Below are 25,788 nucleotides of genomic sequence, written 5' to 3' on the forward strand. Positions count from 1 at the left end.
TGTTCCTCTCGTCGACGTCCATACCAAGATTCAGACATGCACTAATATGGTCGGGGGGAACCGCATTCACATTAGTGCATGTCTGTACGTTGGTCTAGACATGGATGTGAGGAACAGTCTGCAGGGCCAGAGCATTGCACCTGAGATCTACTGATCACCATAGCAATACTTTACTGTCTCCTATGCAAAAAAAAAAATGAATGCACATGTGCACAGTGCATTTATTTTTATTTTTAGCAAAAAGTGACATTTCCCTTTTAATTACATTAAACTGACCTCAATCTCATGTATACAAAAAACATTAAACTACTAAAGTTCCCCTTTACAACTCTTACTATGGAGGGCAGGTCTTGGAGAGTAGATTATGTTGTCCTGGGGCATATTTATCATCACTAACGGTTTGGATTTTGTACATTATGCACACAGATATATTTAGTGACTCTTTGTAACTCCCCCCATCACGTCTACCCGTCATATCTCCCAGCAAGAAAGCACTTTAAATCCTGTTACCATTATTAGCTCTTCAAGTGTATCACTTCTACAAACGTCAGTTCATTACAGTAATACCTTGGTTTACAAGTAACTTGGTTTGAGAGCGTTTTGCAAGACAAGCAAACATTTCTGAAAAATTTTGCCTTGATATACAAGCAAATGTCTTGCAATAAGAGCAAAATTTTGTAGAAAAGCGCCACCCGAATAAGGCTGTAGCTGTGTGAGCGATGAGTCTGTTTAACGACAACACAATGTCACATTGGATAGATTCCTTGTTAAGGTTTCACGAAATGAAAAAGATTCCATTGAGTCAAGAGATAGCAGTGATTCCGTTAGTGATAGTGAAAGTCGTCCTACACAATAATCCTTCTCTCTCTCGTCCCCCTCACACCAACCACAAAGGTATGGGTAATTGGTTTATTTGTCTTTATATTTTGTACAGTATTATATTACAGTACAGTATTGTAATCATTTGTATATGAATATTTTTGGGTTGTGGAACGAATCATCTGAATTTCCATTATTTCCTATGGGGAAGTTCGCTTTGATATACAAGCGCTTTGGATTACAAGCATGCTTCCGGAACGAATTATGCTCGTAAACCAAGGTATTACTGTATCATCAAATAAGCCTCTGACATTGGCATGTTCTCCTCGGTACATCAAGTACACACGCTTGTGCAAATGTAACAAGTACTGCCAGTTGTACACAAGAAACAAACTGTAAAGTTAAGCAAATGTCAATGTTGTAACTTTGATCCCCAAATGTATTTTTTAGTTAAATATAATAAAAAAACAAAAAACCTATAAGTTAAAATAACATTCAGATTGTATAGCACAGCTGATGCGATTTTCATTTCTGTTTTATTTTAAACAATATTTACAATATTACCCAGCGGCTAAAGTGGGAATTAAGGAAGTATAAAACAAACAAAAAAACTTAAAAAACGCACCAACTTTGTAGCAAAATATCTGTACATTTAGAAACAGAGTATCATAAAACTACATTTTAATAGAGGAGACCAAAAACCGGAAATGTTGAGAGATCAGAACACAAAGTTAAAAAGCAACTTCACCCAAAATGATTTTCTGCTTTTTAGGTACAGTGGGGAAGATGTAAATCCTTATCATTGTTCAGGATCCAGGTCTCCCCTTACCCCAGGGGTGGCAAACTCCGGCCCTCCAGCTGTTGTGGAACTACAAGTCCCTTGAGGCTTTGCAAGATTCTCACAGCCACGGGCACGACTCGCAGAGGCAGATGCATCATGGGATTTGTAGTTTCACCACAGCTGGAGGGCCTGAGTTTGCCACCCCTGCCTTACCCCATCACAGCCGGAAGAAGCAGAGGTCGGCTTTTCAGCCTGGCTATTGTTGTGGTAAGCCAAATGGCTCATGTACAGTACATGGAGCATCAAACTCAGAAGCAGGTCAAACGCTGTATGCTGTCAGGTGCTTCTATGTTGCTTTGACTTGTGTTTCAGTTGCTTCACTTTTATGTGGCCAAAACAAAAGTTGTATGGGGAGAGAAAAGCAGCAAACAAATGGCCTCTCTGTATACTCCGAGTCAGGAACCGCTGGAGGCAGCATATTCTTTGCTCCTTCCTTGGATCCCTTTCACACAGGCACATCCGTTCTGCTGATTGAAGCAGTATGGAATGGATGTCACATTTGTGACGAAAAGAAGTGAACTAACTGGACCCATGTTAGGTCTATGTACAGTCGAATGTAAGCGGATTACCACCAAAGCCAATTACATCCTTTTTTAAGGTCTGCAACTCTAATTTTTAGACTCGGAGATAATCAGATGTAACTGTAAAAATTAAATCAAGACAACTGGACTTGCTGGTATTTTCTTGAAGACATTTCACTGGTCACCCAGCTAGCTTCCTCAAGTCATTCTGAATTGAGAAAGCTAGTCTTGATGACCTGCGGGAAAAAAATACTGCAAGCCCAGTAGCCTTGATTTCTTTTTTACAGATATACCATGACCTGGATGAATGAGAACCTTCACAGATGTAATCGGATGTAAACAGATGCAGGTCCGTTCACATCCGACAGCTCATAGACTCACATTAAGCTTCCAATCAGGTCCGTCTGAAAAACTGGAAGATTGGGTTGATTGAAGAGCAGCCAAAAAAAAAACCTGAACTTGTCACAGCTGTGCTAAGGAAGGATTTGCCAAATAGGGTCATGGACAGAGATAAGAACCAAGGGGGTACCTTGCCCCACTATGCCAAGAGAAGAGAATCTTTTTGACCCAGTTGCTTTTTAAAGTGTATTGCTGCCTTCCAAAGAATGTAATACTGTAAGGCAGGACAGTAAAATCACCAACTCCTAAAACTATATTTATGTCTTGTTCCTGTCGTAAAAGCGTTCCAACTACAATATGTATTTTTAGATACTGTACGCAATTTTCATACAGACGCATCATTCTGCGTGTCTACAGTTCCCACAAATCAACAAACAAAATGTGAATATTAGGCACAGAGGAGATCTCAAGGATCCTGTACCAACATACAAGAACTAGCCAGTTAATAATACTATTCTTAAAGTGGATGATTTTCCTGCCCTGCCTCACAATCTCAATCCTGCCAGAGAGCAGAGTTGTGCTTTAAGCAGAAGGAATGGGGAGAGTCGATGTAGTTTTGCTGAAGTGCAAGCCGTTATTGTGTTTTGTTCTGGTAGTTTATCCCCCAAAACAAAGTCAGTGTGAAATGTTCCCTTGCTCTCCCCTAAAGGCTGTTAAATACTATACAATTTTATTCTTTTTACAATAAACATATCAGGATGCTATCAGGGAAGGTCAACAGAAAAGGAAGTGTGTGAGGAAGAAGAAGCGTTCATGACTGAAAATGAATTTAGTGTCTTGTTCATGGGATGAAAGTATATAACAGATCTGTAATTGACTGACTTGCTTATTTAAAGGCCTTATCTTATTTGTCTGCAGAGAAGGAGTAGAAAACAAACTGCAAGTTCGGCTCTTCTGGCAATGAGAGGAAAACGAATACTCTCAACGGAGACTTTGCATGATAAAAATATATTTTTTTTAAACTTTACCTACTCAACTTAATTCTGTAAATGCAATTTGTAACATTTCCTGTTTAGTTCTGGCGTGAAGAGCCTTAACCCCTGAACTTCTTGCTGCCGATTTCATCTACTGATTAGGGAGAACTGAAAGTGCCACCATCTCTTTGCAGTGGTCATGTGATATGTGATGCCAGCAGTCTCCCACCTACTCAGTTCTGGGTGCACATAGACTGCTGTGTGTTTTACAAGGCATCAGATGCAGTGAGGGTAAGCCCCGTCCATAGATAATCATAAATGGCCGATCCAGAATATAATTTACACACGGACACTGGCATTAGCAAATATTAGCCTAAAAAGGTGCGCCACGCACAGATTTCTTTAAAAGAGACCTATAGCTTGTTCTTAGCTTTACCAAAATAACACTGATGCTGTACAAAGGGCACATAATCTCACTCATTGTCGACGTCCAACTTCCTGAGGAGCAAAATCCAAACCTTTGGGAATGGGACATACATGCACACTCCTCCAAGCATCCCATAATACAGCACTTAGTGCCTAATCAACTATCAATCCCACTACTATTGGGAGAGATGGGGGTGCCTAGATTTATTCAAATACCATACCAAATACCCCTCACAAAATGTAGCTTTTGGGAGGGGGCATTACCAGGTTCAGGTACCAAAAACTGATGGTTCAAGCAGGTGCTTCCTGTACAATGTCATTGCTACTTTGGCTGCTGACAACATAGTATGAGTTTATTTTAATGTGATCGGTCAGCAAGGTCCTCTTTAACAGTTCCTCTTCACTGCCATTAGAAGCAAAACCTAACACTCAGTCTGTGTTGGTACAATGCCCATTCTTTGCTTGGCTGGGCATGCTGATAGTAGCCTGACTACAGAAGGGTCCTGGTTGTCTGGGTCTGGCCCCTTTCATGTTGAATGAAGGCTACCATGCACTGGCAGCGCATATTTGCAGTGGAGCTTACTTAAGTAGAAATGAGGCATCTCTCTATAGTGTTTCCTGTTACCTGATGCCTTGTATGGATGGCCTGAGCTGCATTCAACATATATGTCTGAGTGCACTGGAACTTGTAAGAGCGTCGGGCATCAAGGTGCATCTCTACAGACACAAGTTCATGAGCTCCAGTGAGCAAAAAAAAATAAAAGAAAAAATCGTGTACTGTTGACCCACAGCAACCCGTTGGGCTAAATATGAAACCTCATTGGCTGCAATGGGCAACTTCTGCACCATGGGTTAATAGATCCGTTTTTGACCAGTTTTTATAGATTTGTTTCGACATGAACAAAGTGAACCTGTTATTAAGACTTGTCAGCATTTGATGACCCCGTGCTTCCTAAAGCCTCTGACCAACACTGATCAATCTAGAATGAATTCTAAATGATATAATCAATGTTTATCATGTTATACATTGCTTACCAATAGTTCACCCTGGACCAGGCCTGTGAGTTTGGGTCTGAGAGTTCATATCAGTATACTAGAAAGATGATCCACTGGACTGGAATCAGAATTGTTATTCTGAACACCAATCACACTTACTTTTTCAAATGTGCTACTAGATTAAATGAGAGTTGTTTTATATATTATCACATCTAAGGAAGATGTGGCTAATGGGCTGTAATATTTGATGTCCTCGCTACCCAGTGAGTGATGACCGTGGCTTTGTCATTGGCACCCTGTAGTAAGCCTTTGGGCCATGTGCCAGTTCCTCTCTGTCTTTTTAAACTCAGCACAAGCACTCATGTCTTCAGCAGCCATTGCCTAAAGGTCATTACAGGTGGTATACAAGAAAGACTGAGCATGCGCTAAGTGTAGAATGACAGACTGGAACTGTTGTGCAGCTTGTAGGCATATTTATGGTGATCAACAGCGTAATAGGGCTGTGACCACCTAACAAAACAATTGCTAGGCAAAGAGGATGTTTACAAAAGGAAGGTGGATTATAGCAATATGATAGACAGAAAGGGATGCAACCTCATGCTCTGGTCAAGGGTTCATCATCAGCAAGCTGAGAGTAAAGTATGGTAATTTTTCAAATAAATCTGGCATAAAAAATTGATGTCAAGTTAAAATGTTATTGTTAGACATTCATGAAGCCTGAGGCATAGCACCAGGCCAGACCCAAACTAGGCCTTGTGATTGGATAACTGTCTATGCTGCCCATAGCAACAAACCATTCGCATTCATGTCTCTATGGCAAATAACATAAAAGAGAGAAGCTAAACATTTCCTATGGGCAACACAGACAGTCTTTCTTTAAAAAGCTTTCCAACACAAGTCCACAAGGGTATGTTACAATCCGAAACCACCTTTATGGCAATCGATATGCAAGTCTTCGAGGGATATAAGAAGTGGGTGGGTGATTGCACCCATTGAGGCTCCCCAAAACTAAAATCTCAGTTAGGCGAGGGGTTAGCCTTTTAGAAGAAACTTAATGAGCCTTATGGCCAAAATGGAATGAGGCAGTGAATGAATGTTATTTACAAACTGGAAGAAAACCATTGCCCTGCCTTTGTTGGGTAGGTGAGGTTTGATGCTTCAATAAGGTAACAGGGCAAAAAGGACAATCCCTGCTGTTCACCGTTTAGGAATTTTGAGAAAGCTTTTCCTACAAATGTTATATAAACCTTTTTCTTTTAGCATTTAAATTCTACGGTAAAAATTCAGTTAGTGTGCCATTCATTAGTGCTAGCTAATTACAAAATTCAGGACGAATATGTATGAAAACTGAAGTTGATGCTTATGATCTGTTCCAGGTTTTTCTTTTTTCCACAGGTGCAGTTTTTTTTTAAATCAGGTCCTTCACACACACCAAAAGCCCTTGAAAATTAAAGAAGAACTCCACTGTGCACACTTTGCCTCTAAAATCATCACATTACATAACACCCCGTATAGATTCTGAAAACCTACAATGCTTTCTGTGAAAAAGCACATTTCCAGGCCTCTGTGCACATGCAGACGAATCTTTATCTTTGTTCTCTAGTATAGACCGTCCTCCACCTCAGTCAAAACTAAGTAGGTCAGGCCAAGAAAAGATATTAGCTCCCTTGATGCACTGGGAATTTTCCCTCGTCTGCTCAGGCATGAGCTGTGCTGTCAAACAGAATGATGTAGCAGAGGGAATCCAGGCGTGGAGTTTGTGAAGGCATCAGGTCATTAAGTCTCTTAATAGTAGGAACAGAAGATATAAAAGTGTTAATTGGTTATATTTAGTGATTTTGAAAGCTCTATTTTGTAAAAAGGAACTCCAGGAAACTGGATGTAAAATCGGTTTGTGAACTGCTAATGCAATTCAAGCATCACCATACCATTGGCAAATGTGCACTTTGTTTATCTTTTTAGCACACTTTACATTTACATTCTGAGTTTTACACAACTGTAACTAGATAAGGCAGACTTCTTGCTGTAGCTCTGGCCCAGGCTCCTGTCACATGACTCTGTGCTGTGCAACCTCCCTCTGGGAACTGCAAAGGGTGCTTGGAACCAGGAACGCCTAGCCTGCATTTTCATACTTGAATCCGGAAATAAGAACGGCAGCCATACAGCTGTAGCAAGGAGGCCATCTACAAAGTAGGTAGGTCAAGTCACCTGAAGGAGTATCAATGCAAAAAGTCACGTTTGCCTGGAGTGTACCTTTAAAATAACCAGCGTTCTACTTAGGCTGGAGTTCTTCTTTAATGACCATTAAGTGCAACGTAAGCACAAGACTGACAGCACGCTAATGCTTCTTCGGGACCCCCTTCGGCCGGTCCGTACTTCAGTTTCACTTATTTACAAATCATCGAGAAACCCACAGCAGCTACTGGCGGTCGCTCTTTTTGACATGTATGTAACAAAAGTAAAATCATATATTTTACATTTTGGTTAAAAATACTGAGTAACGTATTGGTGTGAATGCTACCTGACCAAACCCCATCTATTGCTTGGATCTGTCTGACCAGGTATTTTGGATTTAGGCACTTGTTAGCTACAGTCGGATACACATCTGTTCAGAGTGGACAGCTCAGCGTGTTTCAGTCACTATGCACATTTTTTTTTTTTTGTCCAGTTTAAGCCCTTGTCAGTTCAAAGGTTTAAAAAAACGGCATTGTTTACAAAGCTGCAGTCACGGCGAGGGCGGCGCCTTGTGTATTGTGCAAGGGATACGTCACACACACACGCGCGCGCGTGTGGCGAATTCTCCGTCTCATACGGATATTTCAGCACCATTGACAGAGCGCAGGTTCTGGTCGTCAAATCGCTTCCTTACGCTTCTTCTCACCGCGTCGGCTCTCCTATAGGGCTGGCTTCTAAGATCTGGAACAGGACAGAAGAGTTAGGTCAAGTCTGACAACCTAGATCTAAAAAAGTAAAAAAAAGAGAAAATCTGGCAGCCAATCAAAGCAGCTTGTAAAGGGAGAAGATGCTTATCGGATATGTAGCATTGATCAGATGACTTTTTCTGTAAACACTGGGATGTTAAAAGTGTCACAAAGTAACAACTTACTATTTTATTGAAATGATTTCTTCTTAATGATTGTTGTTGAATTATATAGTTAATATGGGATTTAAAAACAATGATAGTAGTAGGAAATTAAACTCTTTACCGGACAACTACATTTTAATTTTTTTTAAAGGAAAGCTGTGCTGACATTAATATCGGGGCACAGTAAATGTAGGAATCTAGGGTCAGGGGGACATTTAAATAGACTAGCCGATGTGTTTTGGGGGGCCAGCTAACTTCCTGACCCTCGTGCTAATACATTGATTTCTATACTTTCTGAATCATTGACCTGATACAAGCATCCCGCAAGTTAAAGGAGAACTATGAGGTGAGTGAAAATCACTCATCCTCATAGTTCAAGCTGACGTGTGACAATGAAACTGTCAGACGTTGGCTCAAGAGATCGGGAAGGGAGCGAACGCATACCGTCGCTCGCTCACTTCTCGATCATCTCCCTGTAGAGAGCCGTGGCTGTGAGTCACCGCTCTCAGCAGGGATTCCCCCCTCCCCACTCCGATCCTCCAGCACTGAATGGAGGTACAGACGGGGGAGGGCAGGGTACAGCTGGTTCTGGCTCTAGATAGGCAGAGCCAGCTGTCACTCACGCATCTGGGTGGATCTCGACAGTAATGTTGGGATCCATCCCGGCTGCAGCGGTCTCAGTATATAACGGGCAATAGCCCACGATATACTGAGCTTTGGGTCACGGTAAGATGCTAGTATATGTCCTGCCGTGACCCTTAAGAGAACTATGGGGAAAAACACTTACCTCATAGTTCTCTTTTAAGTCAGAACTTCTGATTTTTATTCTTATTCTAGAAAATGTCTGAAGCTATTACATCAGGACATCAGGCAACTAGCATTTTTGGGAGGAGAAATCAGCAATTAGAAAATAACGTCACCAGCACTCCAGAAGATAATCAAGCAATAGTCCATTTATTGGCACATTGCCATTCAAATGCAAGCGCTTTCATGAGAAATCAGCAATGACTTCCCTCATATTTCTTTTATCTCTGTTTTTTCTAGACTCCCAGAAGAGCAAGTTCCGTTTCTGTCCCTGATTCACCATCATGAACACTGTACTGTACTAAGCTATGTTTTTCTTAACCAGTCATGTCAACTAAAGTGTACAAACTGAGACTACTAGTAAAGTGTAGGCCCTTCTGGTGACATGAGTGCATGTGCTTCTCTTCAGATAAATGACTCCTCACCTGGAGAAGACCCTATAACCTACAAACAGGTTGTATAAGGAACCAGGGCTTCTACCTAAGTTACATTTTACCCGATAAAACCCAGCACCCAATTTCTGCAAGGTAGCCACACTATTCTGTTTGTACCTTTGTAAAGTGTAGGGGGGAGTGCTGTGCGTTGTCTTCAGTAGAAAACAATAAAATAGGTGACCTGAATAAGCTCTCATCTTGCAACAACTAGAGGTAAAAATGATAGCCATTCCAAAATCATAACGTGGCTATAAAGAACCCAGTGGCTTTAAACACCACTTGCTAATGACCAGACCCCTATTGATTTCCCCCTAGGGGAGCTCCTCTGGCCCTCACAGATTTGCCATGTGTATGCAGAGGCAGATATCTTCCTGCCCTGCATTTTTGGGATGATAACTGTCAGTCTATAGGAAGGCTAACAATGCAGAAAATAACTGGCCGTAAAACCATCACAAGTATTAGTTTTTATTTAGCCAGCAAACATTAGTGGATGAAATCTAATTTCTGATTGGTTACTATGGTTTAGTGCAATGGTGGCATCCAAATGTGTTCTAGGGCAGAAGGAACAACTGTCTGTGCTGCCCACAAAAACTAGTAAGCTCTGTTCTTACAATCAGCAACATACACTAGAGTAATAAAAGATGGATCCAAATAGTCACTATGGGTAACAGACACAGTTCTCCTGTCAGGAGGTCATGCTTTTCCTACCGTTGGCCTAGTGAAGCACAGTGAAGTATTTTATGAGTGCACTTTAAAGTCTATCAGAAAATACTGCTCTAACTTACTTTGGCAATGGTGAAAGTAAACTTATAAAATGAAAGATATGTTTTCCTGTCACTGGTTAGCACACGGTAGTGATCAGGTATTATGGTAGAAACCCCAGGTTCAGCAGGTTGCATCAGCAGACAACGCTATTCCTGTGGATTTGATGGCTTATGTATAAAAGTGAGGTAGTGAGAGAATTTCTTTTTGTCCATAGCAACCAATCAAAATCCTTTTTTGATTTTCAAACCATGGACTGTATATATTAGAGTTGAAAGCTGATTGTTATGGGCAGCAAGCAATTTTCTTGTGGCTAGAACAAATCTTAGTGATACCTTCATGTTAAGGTGGCCACAGGTAGACAGAACTTGGTATTCAGATCTCATAAAAATCCATGAGTTATAAGTAACTGTCGGTTTCAGCACATACCCAAAACTGAAACATCAGATATGAAAAACATTATAGTATGAACAAGCCATAAATTATATAAAAGATTAAGGCCTACTTCACACTTGTCCATGTGTGATTTTTTTGTACCTTGATGTCTGTTGTGTCAAGCAGTGGCGTAACAATCACCATAGCGACCCAGGCGGCCGCTATGGGGCCCGAGGCACGGCGAAGGCAAACCATTCAGTTTCAATGGCTGCTTTAATGAGCCTTAACACACTTACCTGCACTATTTCTGGCCAACACAGCAATGAAATTACATCTCTTCATTGTGGTGCACTGAAGGGCAAGTATACTGTAAATATGCCTTGGATCACTACTGTAAATAGGTGGCAAAGCACATTTAGCATGTGTAGTGTGTCCTGTTAACGTGTCAGTGCGTGTGGTAATGCAGATGGACAAGAGTAAAGGGGGTCCTTAAAGCGTACTCATTTTGCACATGTTATAGTCATGGACATTCACTGGACAGTCGTTAGCCATCACAGATATAGAAGCTGGTAGCTTTGGCCACACTGAATGGCATGTACAGTAGCTAATGCAGAAATGCAGTTAAGCGAGCAGTATTACTGCTGTTCTTAGAACCTAAATATCAGTTTTGGATAGTGTGACCCTTTAAAAGCCTAAAGGTAAGCCTGTGGACTTCTAAAGTGCACTCATAACCTACACAGAGTGGAAGCAGCCATTTTGTAGAGAGAAAACTCATTTATCTAGAAACTGATTATATCACTGAAAAGCTTCATGAAAAACAATTAATTACAAAATTGTGGAAATAGTTCAAGTCTATTCTTCCATCTGAAGAAACAGGTAACTTATTTACGAATAACAAGCAAGTCTAAAAGATGGCCACCTCCACTGTGCATAATTGATAGAAATAGTCATAACTGGTCTGGCATACAGAGAGAGGAGGAAACCAAGAAAAAAATAATGCTTGCCAGCTCTGTGTATCCTCCACCACCGGTGTGCTAGATGAATTCCTTACCCTCGAATGAACATTTGGAAATTTAGTGATATTATTCTTCTTTAAGGCTAAACAGAAGAAAACATAACATGATGGTTAAATAAAAACATGGGTGAGAGGTGAAGATAGTCTGAGCTTAGAATTCAGTTCCTCAGGTGGGTTAGCCACTGAAGCAAGAAGGAAGGAGGCATGGCTAGGGCCAGGTTAAGCAGAGCAAGGCAAAGAACAGGACGGATGCCCTGTTAGCACAAAAAGCTTTGAATTATTGTTTTCAGAACTGTGAAAGGTATAAAGGCAAGCTGCTTTGAAAATTGGCTTCAGATAGATCATTAACACAGTAACAATGCCTGTTGAAGAATTTTACTTAGGAAGCAGAAAACAAAAAGCCTTCCCAAGAAACCCGAGAAAACAGTACAAACTCACAAAAACACCTAGAACCCTGTAATATTTTGTTTCTACATGTGCTGTTGTGAGTTTGAACTTAATTCTTAAAGGGTAAGTCCACCCTGATATTTTAGTTTATGGTGTACGCTAAAAAGTTAGACCACCTGGTGGTATCTTATATCTCTATGGAACTCTATTGGTGAGATCTGTGTTTGAGTTCTCAAGCATACATATCCACCATGGCCATTATGGGATGTTCCCACGTTTCTGTCTGTTTTTAAAAATGTTTTATATATAATTGCAAAAGGAGATGGTGGTATGCACAAAGGTGGGTAAGAAACCCAAACTCCGCCGGGGGAAAGGAAGAGAGTTGGGAGCTATTACATTAAGATTTTATTGCTGGAGAGTCCAGGGCATATAAGATGCCACCAGGCGTCACCTACAAACTTTTGGTGGACTGACCCTTTAAAAAGTCACTGAGAAGTGTTGTCTATAGTAAGTAAGATCGGCACATGCTACAGTATACATTTTTTTTACATTTCGAGACAATGTAAAAGTTTAAGTATAAAACCATAAAAACAACTAATTTGTATAATAGTTATATAACCAATGAAGGCATTCAAAAATTCATAATAATTCCAGGCAGCACCATCCAACATGTCTGTTGTGACTGGCGATGTATATAAATGGTATTGTCTCGAAACGGAAAAATAAACAGAAATATAAATGCTCGGAGGAGAAAGAACTTCATGCTTAGAATGCAGTCATTTCTCATGCAAATATGACATGCAGTCACGTGTTAGGAAATACAGAAAGAATCTAAAGGTAAGAAACAAAAAAGTTACATCCATGTATGACCAGAAAACAGAGTAAACATTGCTGGTAAAACACAAAGAGGCAAAAGGAAATGACACAAAATATAGTTTGAGTCTGATCAGTTTAAACAGTGTATATTCTTTTTTTCCTATGGAAGCTGAGAAGCCATTTTCTTCCTTTTGAGAACGAAAACAATTCTATAGCAAATGAATTAAATAGCAACCAGTGACCTTATTTATTTGAAAAAAGAGCTTGAAGCGAAATTGAACTTTCAGTTTAAATCAGCTAAATACATTCCATGTGCACCAAAACTAAAGAGGTGCCAAGTTTTACAGTAAATTTCCTTTACAAAGCAGCCACTGTCTGAGTAGAAAAGCCTGTCCCTTGCCAGCATGCCGCAGAGAAGGACCCTTGCTCTCTATGTGGAAGCAGTGGTCTCTCACAGAGGTTCAACCCGCCCCTTGCTAAATCAGGCCTATAGGTTGGCAATCAACAAAGCTCATGTTCCCTGCTGATTGGAGAGTTCTAACTCTGGCTTAGCTGGGAGAATTCATACTGTCCCCTGACTATTGTGAGTAGCATCAAAGGCTAATAGGAATATGCAAGAGGCAGGGAGGGGGGAGGGGGGGGGGGCAAGCTTTAGCACTATCAGTAAGTATTAAAATTATGCCTTTCAGAATGGCTTGAGACTGGGCTGTAACAGGAAGGTTTACAAGGCCAATGCAGGTATACGCACATCTAGGTGTAGAGAGGGATTAGAACACCTCTCAGGTTTCTATTGTTGTCTGTGTCCCCATTAGCGAGAGTCATCCTCTCTATTTGTCCTGGTTACCATTATCACTGAAAGGAAATTTGAAAGAAAATCCCAAATTGTGAGTTGTCATCAAAACAGGAATAGATTTAAAATCTTCCAATGGAGACTCTAGTTTTGGTTCCCTTCACTTTTTCCTGCTGTGGCTATCATACAGGAGGTGAATGGGAAATCTTCCCAATGGGACCTCCTGGTAAAAAAAAAAAAACTAAAAGGGGTTATACCCCTCCCTTACTTTATCCAAAACTAAAAAGAAAAAATTGGCTGCAGTTCTACCTCAAGGCCTAACATCCTATTCTCCTTGTAGTTTTGAAGCCAGTCCTGTTTACAGTAGCTTGAGTATCGAATTAAACCCAGCCAAAAAATTGCCTCCACTGCCTAGCCAGCAGATTATAAATAAAAGCCCTCCTCTTGTCCAAGGACAGTGGTTCTGATATTTAAACACTGTTTAAAGTCATCAAGCCAACTTAATTTTAGGTGCAATTTCCCACAAATGCATAAATGACATGTCAATGATAATGGCACATTGGACAAAATACCACTGAACACAATGTGGGACGTAGATCGACTCCCTTGTCACGTCAACCCTTCTTATCTGACAGTGATCACAATCTAGCCTTCATGTAGCTGATCAGTTTGTTGTATAACTCATGCACAACGGGTAGAAGACAAGATGGAAGACAGAAGGTTCAGCTGATGGCATGCAATGAGATGGCAAATATCACAACTCCACAGTGAAGGCGGGCAAGGAAACCCATTCGGATATCTGAAGCAAGGCCTAATAATGAAAATAGTATTGGAAAACCTACAGCAACCTTTTTGTGTTAAGAGCATCAGGTGAAAGAGAATTTTTTTTAGTAATGGAATTCCTCATTGAGAACGGGGTCGCAGAAAAACCGTGAGCTGCGCTTGGCTGTTCGAGCGGTAAATGGCACTGTCTTCAGCACTGCATAGGAAATAACAGCCAAACAAGACAAACAGAACAGATTAGGAAGCCAAGATCTACTACATTAGTACACTGGTTAGTGCTCAGCAGAGGTAATAGGCTTTACAATGCTTCATAAACAAGGCTGGCTCTTGTGAGCCCAGAAGGACAAAGCTTTGTAGAGATTAATCAGATCAAGTAGCATATCATGTACACACATTTGCAGCTAATGAAAAGAACAATAAGGGCAACACTTTCAGAATTAAACTAGCAATACGTGCACAGATTTCCCATCCCTGCTAAACAGTGTGGATGGAGGAATTCTTGCTTCTGGCTACTGTAGTTTTATTATTTGAAACAGTGAGTGCATCGGGCTGGGTGATTTTGCTGTTCAGCCCACAAGGCTCCACCCCTGTTTCCATTTAAGCCAGATGGTACCCACAGGGCCACACGCGGCTCAAATCTCCACCGATTCAGTGAGAATCGGGCACAATACAAGCCGTATATGGACAATACAACAGTATTCTCTAGCAGATAAAGTTGAAGATCGACAAACCAAGGAGCTGTTGAGGAACCTACATCATAGGGCAAACTGTGAAACAGTCAGGCAGTGCAAAGAACAATGATGATAAGGTGTGGTCACCCATTGCAACCAGACTTCAGATAGGATCCAAGCAATAAAAGATGAATGGCATCCAGTGTGTAGTGAATTATGCACATTGTTCTTTACATATACACCCAAGTCTAATGCGGGGCTGATCAAATTTTAGCTCACCTTTCCGAACTGGGAGAAATGGTTCTAGATTTTGGGACCTGAAGTGAGATTCACCAAAAAAATATGGCTAGCATGGGACTTGATATCCAAATTTTGGATTTTAAGTACATTTCTAAGGAAACCACTAAGTACACCATTTAAATGTACGGTATATGTTTACTGTTTTACCTGCCCAAGCCTATTTGCCAATATTCCTGCAAAACGGCAACTTGCAAAAGCTGTTGAAGACTGCCTTGAGTGGTGACCCCATTGGATACTTGTATGCTGCCCCCTGCCCGGTGGGACATTCTGTGGAGCAATCTTGCAAAAACATCATCAAAGAAGCCAGCACTCCATAATGCAAATAAAAACACTTTAGGCTGTGCATGTTGTACAGCTGAAGTTTTGTGCCATGTGGGACCAGACTGCATGACATGTACATCCTAAGATGAATTGCTTCTATTTGCATTGAGTGTGCTAGCTACAGCTTCAGGGACAAGGCAACTGTGCCCATGTTTTTGTATTTTTGACTGGCCTTTATTGTGGTTACACATACTTCTGCCAGTCAGGAGCAGCACTCTGCTATTCCAAAACTTAAAATGATTGCTTTCTGGGTTATCATGGCTGAGTCAGCTCTCTGCTCCCTGGATAGAGGTGACAAAGTTGATTTATTGTCTACTGTGCAGGCTGCAGGCAGAGAGGTCACATAGGAAGCTGAATTGCTATGTATGTATTGCAACCAAATTGTCTAAATGCAAGAGTCGTGTGCATTCTTACTTGAATCTTGTGTGCATTCTTACTTGAATTATGCTTTGTGTATTTCTTCAAGATTTGTGCAGTGATCCATTGTGCAGGAGCTTCCTGTAATAAAAACCGGTCACTGCTACTCTCTCTCCTTGTGCAGGGTGACTGGTCTTCTATCTGCATGCACCTCCTGTAGTTTTCTGCAGGCAGCCTCTAGTGGGTGGGGTCTGCTGGGTCTTTATCTGGGTTTGCAAAGGCATTTGGTGCATACAAAGTGGATTTATAACCTTTTGGCTTTTAGGGAATATATGTAAATTAACGTTTTTGTGCCTGGAGCTCAGCTCTAAGATATTGGGAAGCATGGAGTGCTTAATGATTCTGAAATATACTACCAGACTTGGCAAATAATAAATACAAAGGGGGAATTTTATCAAAACTGGAGCAGAGAAAATCTGGAGCAGTTACCCATGGCAACCAATCATCTGCTCTCTCCAGTTTGTTCAGTTAAGATTTGAAAATGAAGTAGAGATGCTGATTGGTTGCCATGAACATTTGCTCCAGATCTTCTCTGCTCCCGTTTTGATAAATCCCCTCTCAGAGTGTTCAGAATAGTCATGGAAATCTTGATTGTTTGGTATGGGTTCCAAACTCCTCAGCCATTGCACTTTGCACTGCCGTATTACATAAGCTCCATAAGCACCCGGATTGGTTGCTAAAAGGTTACAAGCACAGTTTTTGTTGTTGATGTCGATAAATGAGGCTCGGTATATCTTCCAATTTCATTTACTTAAGGACTGAAATACGTGGACGAGTTTAATCTCTTGTTTTTGAGAGATTTAACAATGTGATTGCAATCATTTCTTCAGGCCAAAGTAATGCAGGAGATTTTCAGTAGGTCAATCATTCTACTAAAATCGCTAGCAACTCATCGCTAGGAGTTTCAACTGATTGCAAAACAAATGGACAAAATAACAACCATGCCAATGATTGCCAGTAGCAAGTGCTTAAATCTCTAAGCAGCAAGAGAATAAAATTGCCTGTGTAGCTTAGCCCATGGGGGTGGAAAATACTCCTGTACGGAGAGAAACATGGAAGCAACCATTGCTGACCACCTAAAGCTGGATATCTCTGGCTTAAATATTTGAGTCACTGACCTGGAACAAGCCTCCTTTTTCCAAGTCAGTAACACAAAGTATTGAAGTCTCTGAATCAGCGTGGAAGGCAAGTAACTAGCACTTGGAAGGAAAGGTCAACAATGGCAGCCTACAAGTTCCCTCAGTGCAGGTTTCCTTTAAAGGAATGAACATGTTCACGAGTCCTATATATCATATGATGGCTCCTATTGAGAGGCCGCAGAAGCACACAATTACTAATGCGTAATGTCTAAGGCCTGGTTCACACCTGGGCGTTTTACAGCGCGTTCCTAAGCGCGTAAAACGCTCAACATGTGAAAACCAATGATTGCCTATGGGCATGGTTCCCACCTGGGCGTTTTACAGCGAGTAGGAACGCGCTGCAAAACGCCCTACGCCCAAAGAAGTACAGGAGCTTCTTTGGGGCATATTTGCCGCGCGTATCCATTAGGATACAGCCGGATAGCCCTCGGAAACGCAAGTTTCTTTTACCGCAAATGTGACATGACTGGGCCTCTTGGTAGGACATAGAAGTCTTGACAGAGCATTGTTGGATGCAGGGGGGTGTTTATTCTTTGACTTTAAGAAAGTCAATATCTGCATAGCAGCTCTGGGGGGACTTTTTAAGGCCAAAATGTAACAGAGTACTGTTACATTTTGAGTAATAGTGCCCTGTTACTGTTTGAGTACTTTGAAGGGTGCTATGATTGAAAAACATTTAAGAAACACGGCATTATGCTCTGGGCAGGGATGGATTTACCATTAGACACAATAGACCTGTGCCTATAGGTGGCAGATGTGGTGGCTTTTCCCTGTATAGTTAATCTGTAGAACTACAATCCTCTCATATAGGCTTTATTACATACTTACACAATCTGTGTAATAGAGGTGATCACAGCAGAGGTATATTGCTTTGGGTGCCTGCAAGAATTAGTGATGGAAATTGGGTCCTGGCACTGTGTATCTCAAAGGTAATGATACCAGTTCTCTATAACAGTGTAAGTTGCTTCCTGGAATATACTAATTGGCGTCCTTGTTCTGCAGTTCTCCACAACCTACAAACCGCCATACATTGTCTTAACAATTCCCACTGTGTTTGGCTGATTCTCCAATGTTGCCTGTGTATGGGTACCTTTACAGCTCCTTGCTATAACATTTCATGAGACATAAGAGCAGATGAGAGTCCACTGAGAGACCTTTCTGTTAGTGTAATTCATAGAGAAGCAAGATTCAGTTATCCTATACAATGATCTGAGGACAGAGAAGAGCTTGGGCATGCAGAAATCCAGCGCCTCTACTTAGACATCTACAGGATTGCATGTTATTGGCTGCAGTGCTGATCTGCAGTCTTCCATGCACTAAAAGCAGTAAGCTGGCTCGTATCCTAACAAACTACACTGAACTAGTATAAGAGAAACATAAATCAGAGCTGTACCTGATAAGAACCCCGGGTAAGTGGTCATAGCTGATGCATGAAACATCATACAGTAAAACAGTTGGTAACTCGATAAGATAGCAAATTATCAGGCTTATCAAGGTAAAAAAAAATGCAAAGTGCAGTAACCCAAAGCAACCAATCAGAATTCCTCTTTTACTGGTCTGTTGCAGTAAACCAACATCTGATTGGTTGCTCTGGGATCCTGCGCTTTCTTTGCTCTCTGCCCTCAATTGCATGACACAAACCCATATTGGGGGAAATTGATGAAAACTGGAGCAGACCGTTTTCTAATGGCAACCAATCAGCTTCTCTATTCAGTTTGTTCAGTTAAAAGAACTATGGGGTAAACTTTTTATCCCATAGTTCTCTTTAGGGTCACAGGAGGACATATACTAACCTCCTCCCGTGACCCAAAGCTCAGTATATAGTGGGCTATTGCTCGCTATATACTGAGAGCGCCGCGGCCGGAACGGATCCTGACAATGTCGAGATCCACCCAGCTGTATGTGTGACAGCTGGCTCTGCCTATCTAGAGCCAGCTATGCCCGCCCCCTCCCCAGTCCGTTCCTCCAGTCAGCGCTGGTGGATTGGAGAGGGGAGGGGGAATCCCTGCCTGGAGAGGTGACTGACAGTAACCACTCTCTGCAGGGAGATGATCGGGAAGTGAGCGAGCGACAGTATGTGTTCGCTCACTTCCCGATCTATAGAGCCGACCTGTGACAATGTCGCATGACGGCTCTAACTATGAGGAAGTGTGGAAATCACTCACCTCATAGTTCTCCTTTAAGCTTTGAAAATGAAAGAGAGAAGCTGATTGGTTGCCACGGGCAACTGCACCAGATTTTCTCTGCTCCAGTTTTTATGAATTCCCCACATTGTGTGCTAAAGCCCAACTCCAGAACCACTGTCAGGTTCTGATTTGTGATCTGTGTCCTTGATTTCTCCTGACATCCTGTGAACACAGGAAGTGAGAAAACTCTCCGGTGGAAACACTTCTTTTAGTTTTAGACGGTTGCAACTTCTCCCCTCATACCTTGCTCTGATATCACAAGGACAAGAAGTGAGGTGACATCTCTGAAGAAGGGTCACAGGTTACAATAAAAACTTAAGAAGTGGTTGCTCTTCCCAAACCAGAATTAAAAGTTGTGGCTGGAGCTGGGTTTTAAGATCCTTGAAATCACCTACATTTTCCCATGTGCCCTAAAACCAGCCAAGGGCACAAGTTCTTCTGCCTCAAATGTTCACCTCTCTGATATTTTCTAGGTGGAGCAGCTCCAAATTATTGCAACTTTCTAGAAAATGTTTTGTTTTTTTTGCTTTAAAACATTTTCTGCTCTTTTCTTAACCAATCCACCACCAGGTTGTGACAAATGACACTCAAATCTGTCACATGCCTCGCATAGATTGAACATAACTGGTTTAATTTACCGGCAAAGCGCCATCCACCATATTCAACAGTCTAAGAGTCACATGATTGGTCAGATGATTAATAACCAGGCCAATGGAAAGCCAAATAGCGCTCACCTGTGATGATATCCTCAATGGCGCCATCTTTGCCCTCATACACATGTCTATTATCTTTAACTTGTTTCTTCCTCAGCTCCGCTATTAACTCCTGCTGTTTAAGCTTAGATTTATGTGGAGACTGCAAGAAAGCAAGGCATTGGATTATTTTAGACAAACCTTTGCATTATGAGGTTTAAAGTGTATATCAAGACAGAATGTTTTTTGGATGGAACAGGGAATGGTAACAAAAAAAAAAAAAATGTTTTTGTGTCATCCATGTCAGGAAGTGAAAAGAAATCTCTCCAAAATAAGAAAAATCCCCTCTTAAGCTAGCCATACACAAGGGCAGGAGTAGGCAAACCCCGGCCCTCCAGCTGTGGTGAAACTACAAATCCTATTAGGCATTGAAAGACTCTGACAGTCATATGCATGACTCCCAGAGGCAGATGCATGATGGTATTTGTAGTTTCATCACAGCTGGAGGGCCAGAGTTTGCCTACTCCTGCACTAGGGGAAGGCAACGTCAGCACTTCAGCTGTGAAACTACAAGTCCCATGAGGCACTGCAAGACTGACAGCTGTAGGCCTGATTTCCAGAGCCATGATGGAATTTGAGGTTTCACCACAGCTGGAGTGCAGAGGTTGCCTTCCCCCTTCCATACAGACGTACATTACTCTCATTTAGTACTCAGGTTCAGTAAGTGGAGATCAGCCACAGTGTGCTGATCTCCCTCCAATCAGGCTTCACACATCCGCTGTGCCGGTTCTGGGCTTGTACTAGGGACAGCAGCCCAGATAGCAAGTATAACTTGCCACAAACTTGTGGGAGGGTTAAATTGTAATTCTTGTTAAAGGAGAACTATGGGGTTAGGACTTTTCCCCATAGTTCTCCTCAGAGTAACGAGAGGACACAAACTGGCATCCTCCCGTCACCCTAGGCTCAGTATACCGCGAGCTGTAGCTCGCGGTATACTGAGACGCCGCAGTATACCGCGAGCTGCTGCTCGCGGTATACTAAGACGCCGCAGCTGAAGCGGATCCCGACAATTATGTCTGGATCCACCCAGCTGCATGACTGACAGCTGGCTCTGCCTATCTAGAGGCAGAGCCAGCTGTACCCGCCCCCTCCCCAGTCCGTTCCGCCAGTCAGTGCTGGCGGATCGGGGAGGGGGGAATCCAGCCCCTCCCCTGTCACGGCAGAGAGCCGTGACAGGATCTAGAGGTGAGCGAATGCTGGTATGTGTTCGCTCACCTCCCGATCTACTGAGCCGACCTGTGACAGTTTCATTGTCACAGGTCGGCTGGAACTATGAGTTGAGTGAAAAGCAGTCACCTCATAGTTCTCCTTTAACTTGCTGCACACATTCCCTGGCAAGTTGGAGACTTGCAGGACACTTGCAGCACAAGTTGACACTTTTTGTAGCAAATTTGCTTGGCAAGTCTACAGCAAGAGTCCTGCAGGTCTTAGCAAGAGCTCTGCAAGCTCGCTGGTCTGGAGACTTGCAATGCAGACTTGCTGTAATTGTGCAACAAAATTGTGAAGCTTGGCAAGTCTGCAATAGTTTAGCAAGTCATTTTCAAACTTGCAGCTCAATTGCTTGCTATCTGGGAGAGCCCTGGATAGCTGACAGCGGTGACAGAGAGGGTGGTGGTGCCACCCTTTTTGGCACATACAAGTGATTGCGATTACATTGGGTGTTAGTGGGAAGAATATCACTAACATTGGGAGTCAGTGAGAAAATGCCACGTACATTGGAAGTCAATAGAAACAATTCCACTTAACAGAGTTCTACAGCTGACCAATCACTTGTACTGTATGTGAAGACCAGTGCTGGCTGCAAACAGTGATACCAAGATCACAGATGCTGCAGCAGCCGTGATCTTGGTTTTGGGACCGTGAGTTTCATATACATAATGAGGTCCTGAAGTGGTTAATGCACTTCCTTCAATTAATTTATCATGATGCTGGCCATGAGTTTAGAAGAGCTGTTAGTTGAACAATGAAAACAAGCACAAGTTAGGTAGCAGATAAATATTGCTGAACCTTTTGATCTTGTTGGTCCATCATGGCTTCTTGTTCTAGAAGTTTCTCTATGAGGGCCTGTTCCTGTTTTTTCCTCATCTCGTTCTCCTCATCTGCTAGCTGACAGACAGAAAATCAAAGAAGATTTAGAATAACCTGCCAGAACATAGTCGAATTTGAACACAAAGAAACCTGTCCAATAATCATGGTGAACTGACTGAGACATAAGGAGTACAACAAAATATAAAGGGTATAGTAATATAATACAATATAATACATCACCCTTCCTTCACCACTTCTAATTGTCATACTGACTATGACAGGGGACCTTAAAGCTTATCTCCAGGCAGATATAAAAGACACAAATTAATTTACACATTACATGTTTATATATATGTAACCTCGTCACTTGGTTTAATGACTCGCCGCCTGGATTCCTGAATTGTCGGGAAGCTGGCTAATCAGGAAGCCTGGGGGGGCAGGGGGGGGGTAATTATTGGCCACAGAGTCGGCTTCATGCTCCCTCATCACCAGGTGACGAGGGGGCATGAAGCCGGCTACCCGGCCAATTAGGAAGCCGGGCGCCGTGTAATGACTCGCCCCACACAGACCAAATGCTGGCTGTTTCTTGCTGAATTGACTGAAGTTTAATAAGTGGGTGGCTCTGCAAGCGCCATCCAGCTTGATAAAATGTAAATTTTTCAGTCGATTTTTGCAGAAGGAGGCGGGTGGAAAATTATCAGACGAACATTGACTGCAGCTAATCAGTAACTAATGTTAACATGCATCTTCAAAATATATGGCCTGGTACAATGTTCTGGTGATAGGTGGATGAGACTAAAAAAAAAGTCTAATTTCATTGCTGAAACTGAGTCTCTCCCTGACATGACTGACAGTTACAATCATATTAGGGCCAATGAAGCATCAAGTTAATTCTCTACAAGAAGAAGTACTTTTGTGTGTACAGATCATCCACACCATAAAAAAGGTGAAGGTCATGAAAATCCGTAGAGAGGTCATTGACAACTTAAAGCAAAATTTCAGTCAAAAATAACAAGGAAAAAGTGAAGAGTCCACTCAAAAAATAAAATAATAAAACCATATTTGGTAGTTTGAAGTATTAATCCAGAGATGTTCTTGTCACTAGATGTCCTCTAGCAGCCAGCATCATCCAATCCACTTCCTCTGAGCTCAGGTCATCCCGGACCAACCCCCAGCTTGTGACTGGACAGTGAACGAGAAGCAGCACAGTGATTAGCTCACCTCTCTGTCACACAGCATGTTGCTTGTTAGCGCATGAACTGATTGGCTCCTTGTGCTGCTTCTTCATACATTTCAGCCCTGCTTTACAGGGACTGCAAGAGGCTCATACCAGGTCAAATTCAGATATTTACACTGCTTGCTTACATTTAATGATGTATTATGATTACAGAGCTGCTTTGATTTATTTGTGTCTTTTATATCTGAGTTGAGCTTTAAGAATACACAGCAAACATGACAAAGATATAAAATGTGAGATGGGACTGAGAAGCGGACAGCTGACACTTATTTCCTTCATGTTAGTTAATCCTGTAAGACAATAAAAGTCTTCCGACCTTGTAGGCTTTCACAAATCGGACGAAAACTGGGAAGAACACAGATGGAGGAGTGGTCTTCGGATTTTCACCAAAATATTTCACCACATCATCAAAGGCATCCTGCAAACAAGAGGGAATATTTCATTCATCATATCAGCAGAGCTAACCCACATTACATTGCTTCTATGTGTGTTATTAAATCCTTGGGGAGCTTCTATGTGTGTTATTAAATCCTTGGGGAGCTCCTGTGTTATTAAATCCTTGGGGAGCTCATATGTTATTAAATCCTTGGAGAGCTTCTATGTTATTAAATCCTTGGGGAGATTCTATGTTATTAAATCCTTGGGGAGATTCTATGTCATTAAATCCTTGGGGAGATTCTATGCTATTAAATCCTTGGGGAGCTTCTATGTTATTAAATCCTTGGGGAGCTTCTATGCTATTAAATCCTTGGGGAGCTTCTATGTTATTAAATCCTTGGGGAGCTTCTATGTTATTAAATGCTTTGGGGGCTCCTATTAGATCTCCCTTTACTTCCTGGAACTCTGGCACATTTGACTAGGACATGTGACCATGCACATCTTCTCAGGGGAGGAAAATGACTTTCCTTGTGATTTCATGAGATTACAGATAAGATTTCCTAGCAATGCTCTGCTGGTGTAACCTTCCCAGGATGCCATGCTTGGGCACGATTACATCATTTTTGCCAAAGTGGACAGGAAGTGGGGAAAAAAAATTGTAAGAAAAATATGTTTGTTTAGCTAATGAATGTAAGATGATTTTATATCAGCATGCAGAGCTGTATGCTGATGTTATTTTTAGTCAAAGGGGGTAAAGATCTCATTGGATGAGGCCATCAACCCATCTCCACTAACAAGGAAAAACATGACATTTGGTACTGACTTACTTGCGAGATTTTGGCATCATCCTGCAACTTCTTCAGCCTCCCTTCATTGTTATGTATGAATTCTTTGAGCATTACGTTGTGATCGTGCATGGTGTACTCTCGTTTCGTCAGATCCATTCCTCGCTGAAGTTCTTTTACATCCAAAAGGACATTTTCAAGAGAGACTGCAAAACAACAGCCACAGTTCACTGAGAATTTTGTGCAACATTGGCATATAAATGTAATGCCTCATCTGGCCATGTGAGGGAGCTCACGCTGTATACAAAGACTATATGATGGTAAAAACCCAGTGCATGGCAAAAAGGTAACGGGACTTGGAGAAACCATACACAGGCAAACACCAATATTCATTTATAATTATTTTGCATGGGTATTTGACTCTGTAGTGTGTGTGCAAGGATCAGAACATGAAGACCAGCTGGTCGGTCAGACTAAACAAACATTTTGTTGTTCATCTTCCACCTAAAAACAGAGATGTCCTGCTTTGTGCAATAATGTACACACTCTCACTAAAATGGAGGAAAGGAATTCAAAGATATCAGCCATTATCACCTTGACTTACAATAGAAAGCTAAACTCCAGGAAAAGGAAATACGCAGATAAAATACATCTAAGGGATCTGTGTACCTGCCAAATCTTTGTCTATTGAGTCCTAAGATGTGCCTAGCCCTATCGAAGAGCAGAGTCAGAAGGATAACACCACTATCTCTGTTACAGTTGATACAGTTATACAGTGGTGTCATCTCTCAACTCCCAGCTTGCTGATTGGACACTGAGGGAGAGCAGAAGAGCAATGAGGCCATCTTTATGCTCTCTCCTACTGTCAGCTTGCTCCTCGTCAGTACATTTGCACTTACTTACACTTCTTGAAAAAAATACATTTAATGCTCTATTATTCAATACATATAGCTGCCTTGTGTATTTTATATCTACATTTTATTTTTCCCTACAAAGACTTAGGTGAGCGATTAGTTTTTTTAATTGTATGATCATTTTTTTAATCGGACTTTGACAATCAGAAAAATTACAATAATGGGTCACTTTTTAGATAGTTGCAATCAAAGTCAAAAGACTACTGGGAAGGGACTTTACAAGTTATCAACTTATTGTATCTTTATTAATAGTGAAAAACCAAGTGGCAGTAATCACATACTGTACTGCCTGTCATTTATGTTCATATATGTTTGTTCATATGTGCTTGCAGCAAGGGACCTTCTGAAGTTCTGAAGAGTTTTAAAGGACTTTCCATTGGAAAAATGTGGATTTGTATATGTTCTTTTTTCTTACTTTTGGGATTGAAATTTTAAATAAAATAAATAAATATATATTGTGTATATACAGTATATATATCTATAGGTATATATA

At 41.5% G+C, this 25,788-nt stretch overlaps 1 protein-coding gene and 1 long non-coding RNA gene across 2 annotated transcripts in view; one reads left to right on the top strand and one right to left on the bottom strand.

The window, feature by feature from the left end:
- The first annotated feature begins 412 nt into the window (after positions 1 to 412).
- On the top strand, positions 413 to 1,531 carry LOC108784728. Its single transcript, XR_001941091.1, has 2 exons — positions 413 to 527; positions 1,100 to 1,531. It is a non-coding gene; the product is annotated as an uncharacterized LOC108784728 (long non-coding RNA).
- Positions 1,532 to 6,866: 5,335 nt separating this feature from the next.
- Positions 6,867 to 25,788, bottom strand: part of FMNL2 (formin like 2) — a 199,285-nt gene continuing 180,363 nt past the window's right edge. Inside the window, exons 22-26 of the mRNA XM_018553601.1 lie at positions 24,424 to 24,587; positions 23,535 to 23,636; positions 21,961 to 22,059; positions 19,936 to 20,056; positions 6,867 to 7,832 (exon numbers count right to left, since the gene is read on the bottom strand). Of these exons, the coding sequence (XP_018409103.1) occupies positions 7,723 to 7,832; positions 19,936 to 20,056; positions 21,961 to 22,059; positions 23,535 to 23,636; positions 24,424 to 24,587 (596 nt within the window). The 3' untranslated portion in view covers positions 6,867 to 7,722. The remainder of the gene's footprint in view (positions 7,833 to 19,935; positions 20,057 to 21,960; positions 22,060 to 23,534; positions 23,637 to 24,423; positions 24,588 to 25,788) is intronic.

This window comes from Nanorana parkeri, unplaced genomic scaffold, assembly GCF_000935625.1.
Source record: "Nanorana parkeri isolate BGI_ZX_2015 unplaced genomic scaffold, ASM93562v1 scaffold125, whole genome shotgun sequence".
NCBI classification, from domain to species: domain Eukaryota; kingdom Metazoa; phylum Chordata; class Amphibia; order Anura; family Dicroglossidae; genus Nanorana; species Nanorana parkeri.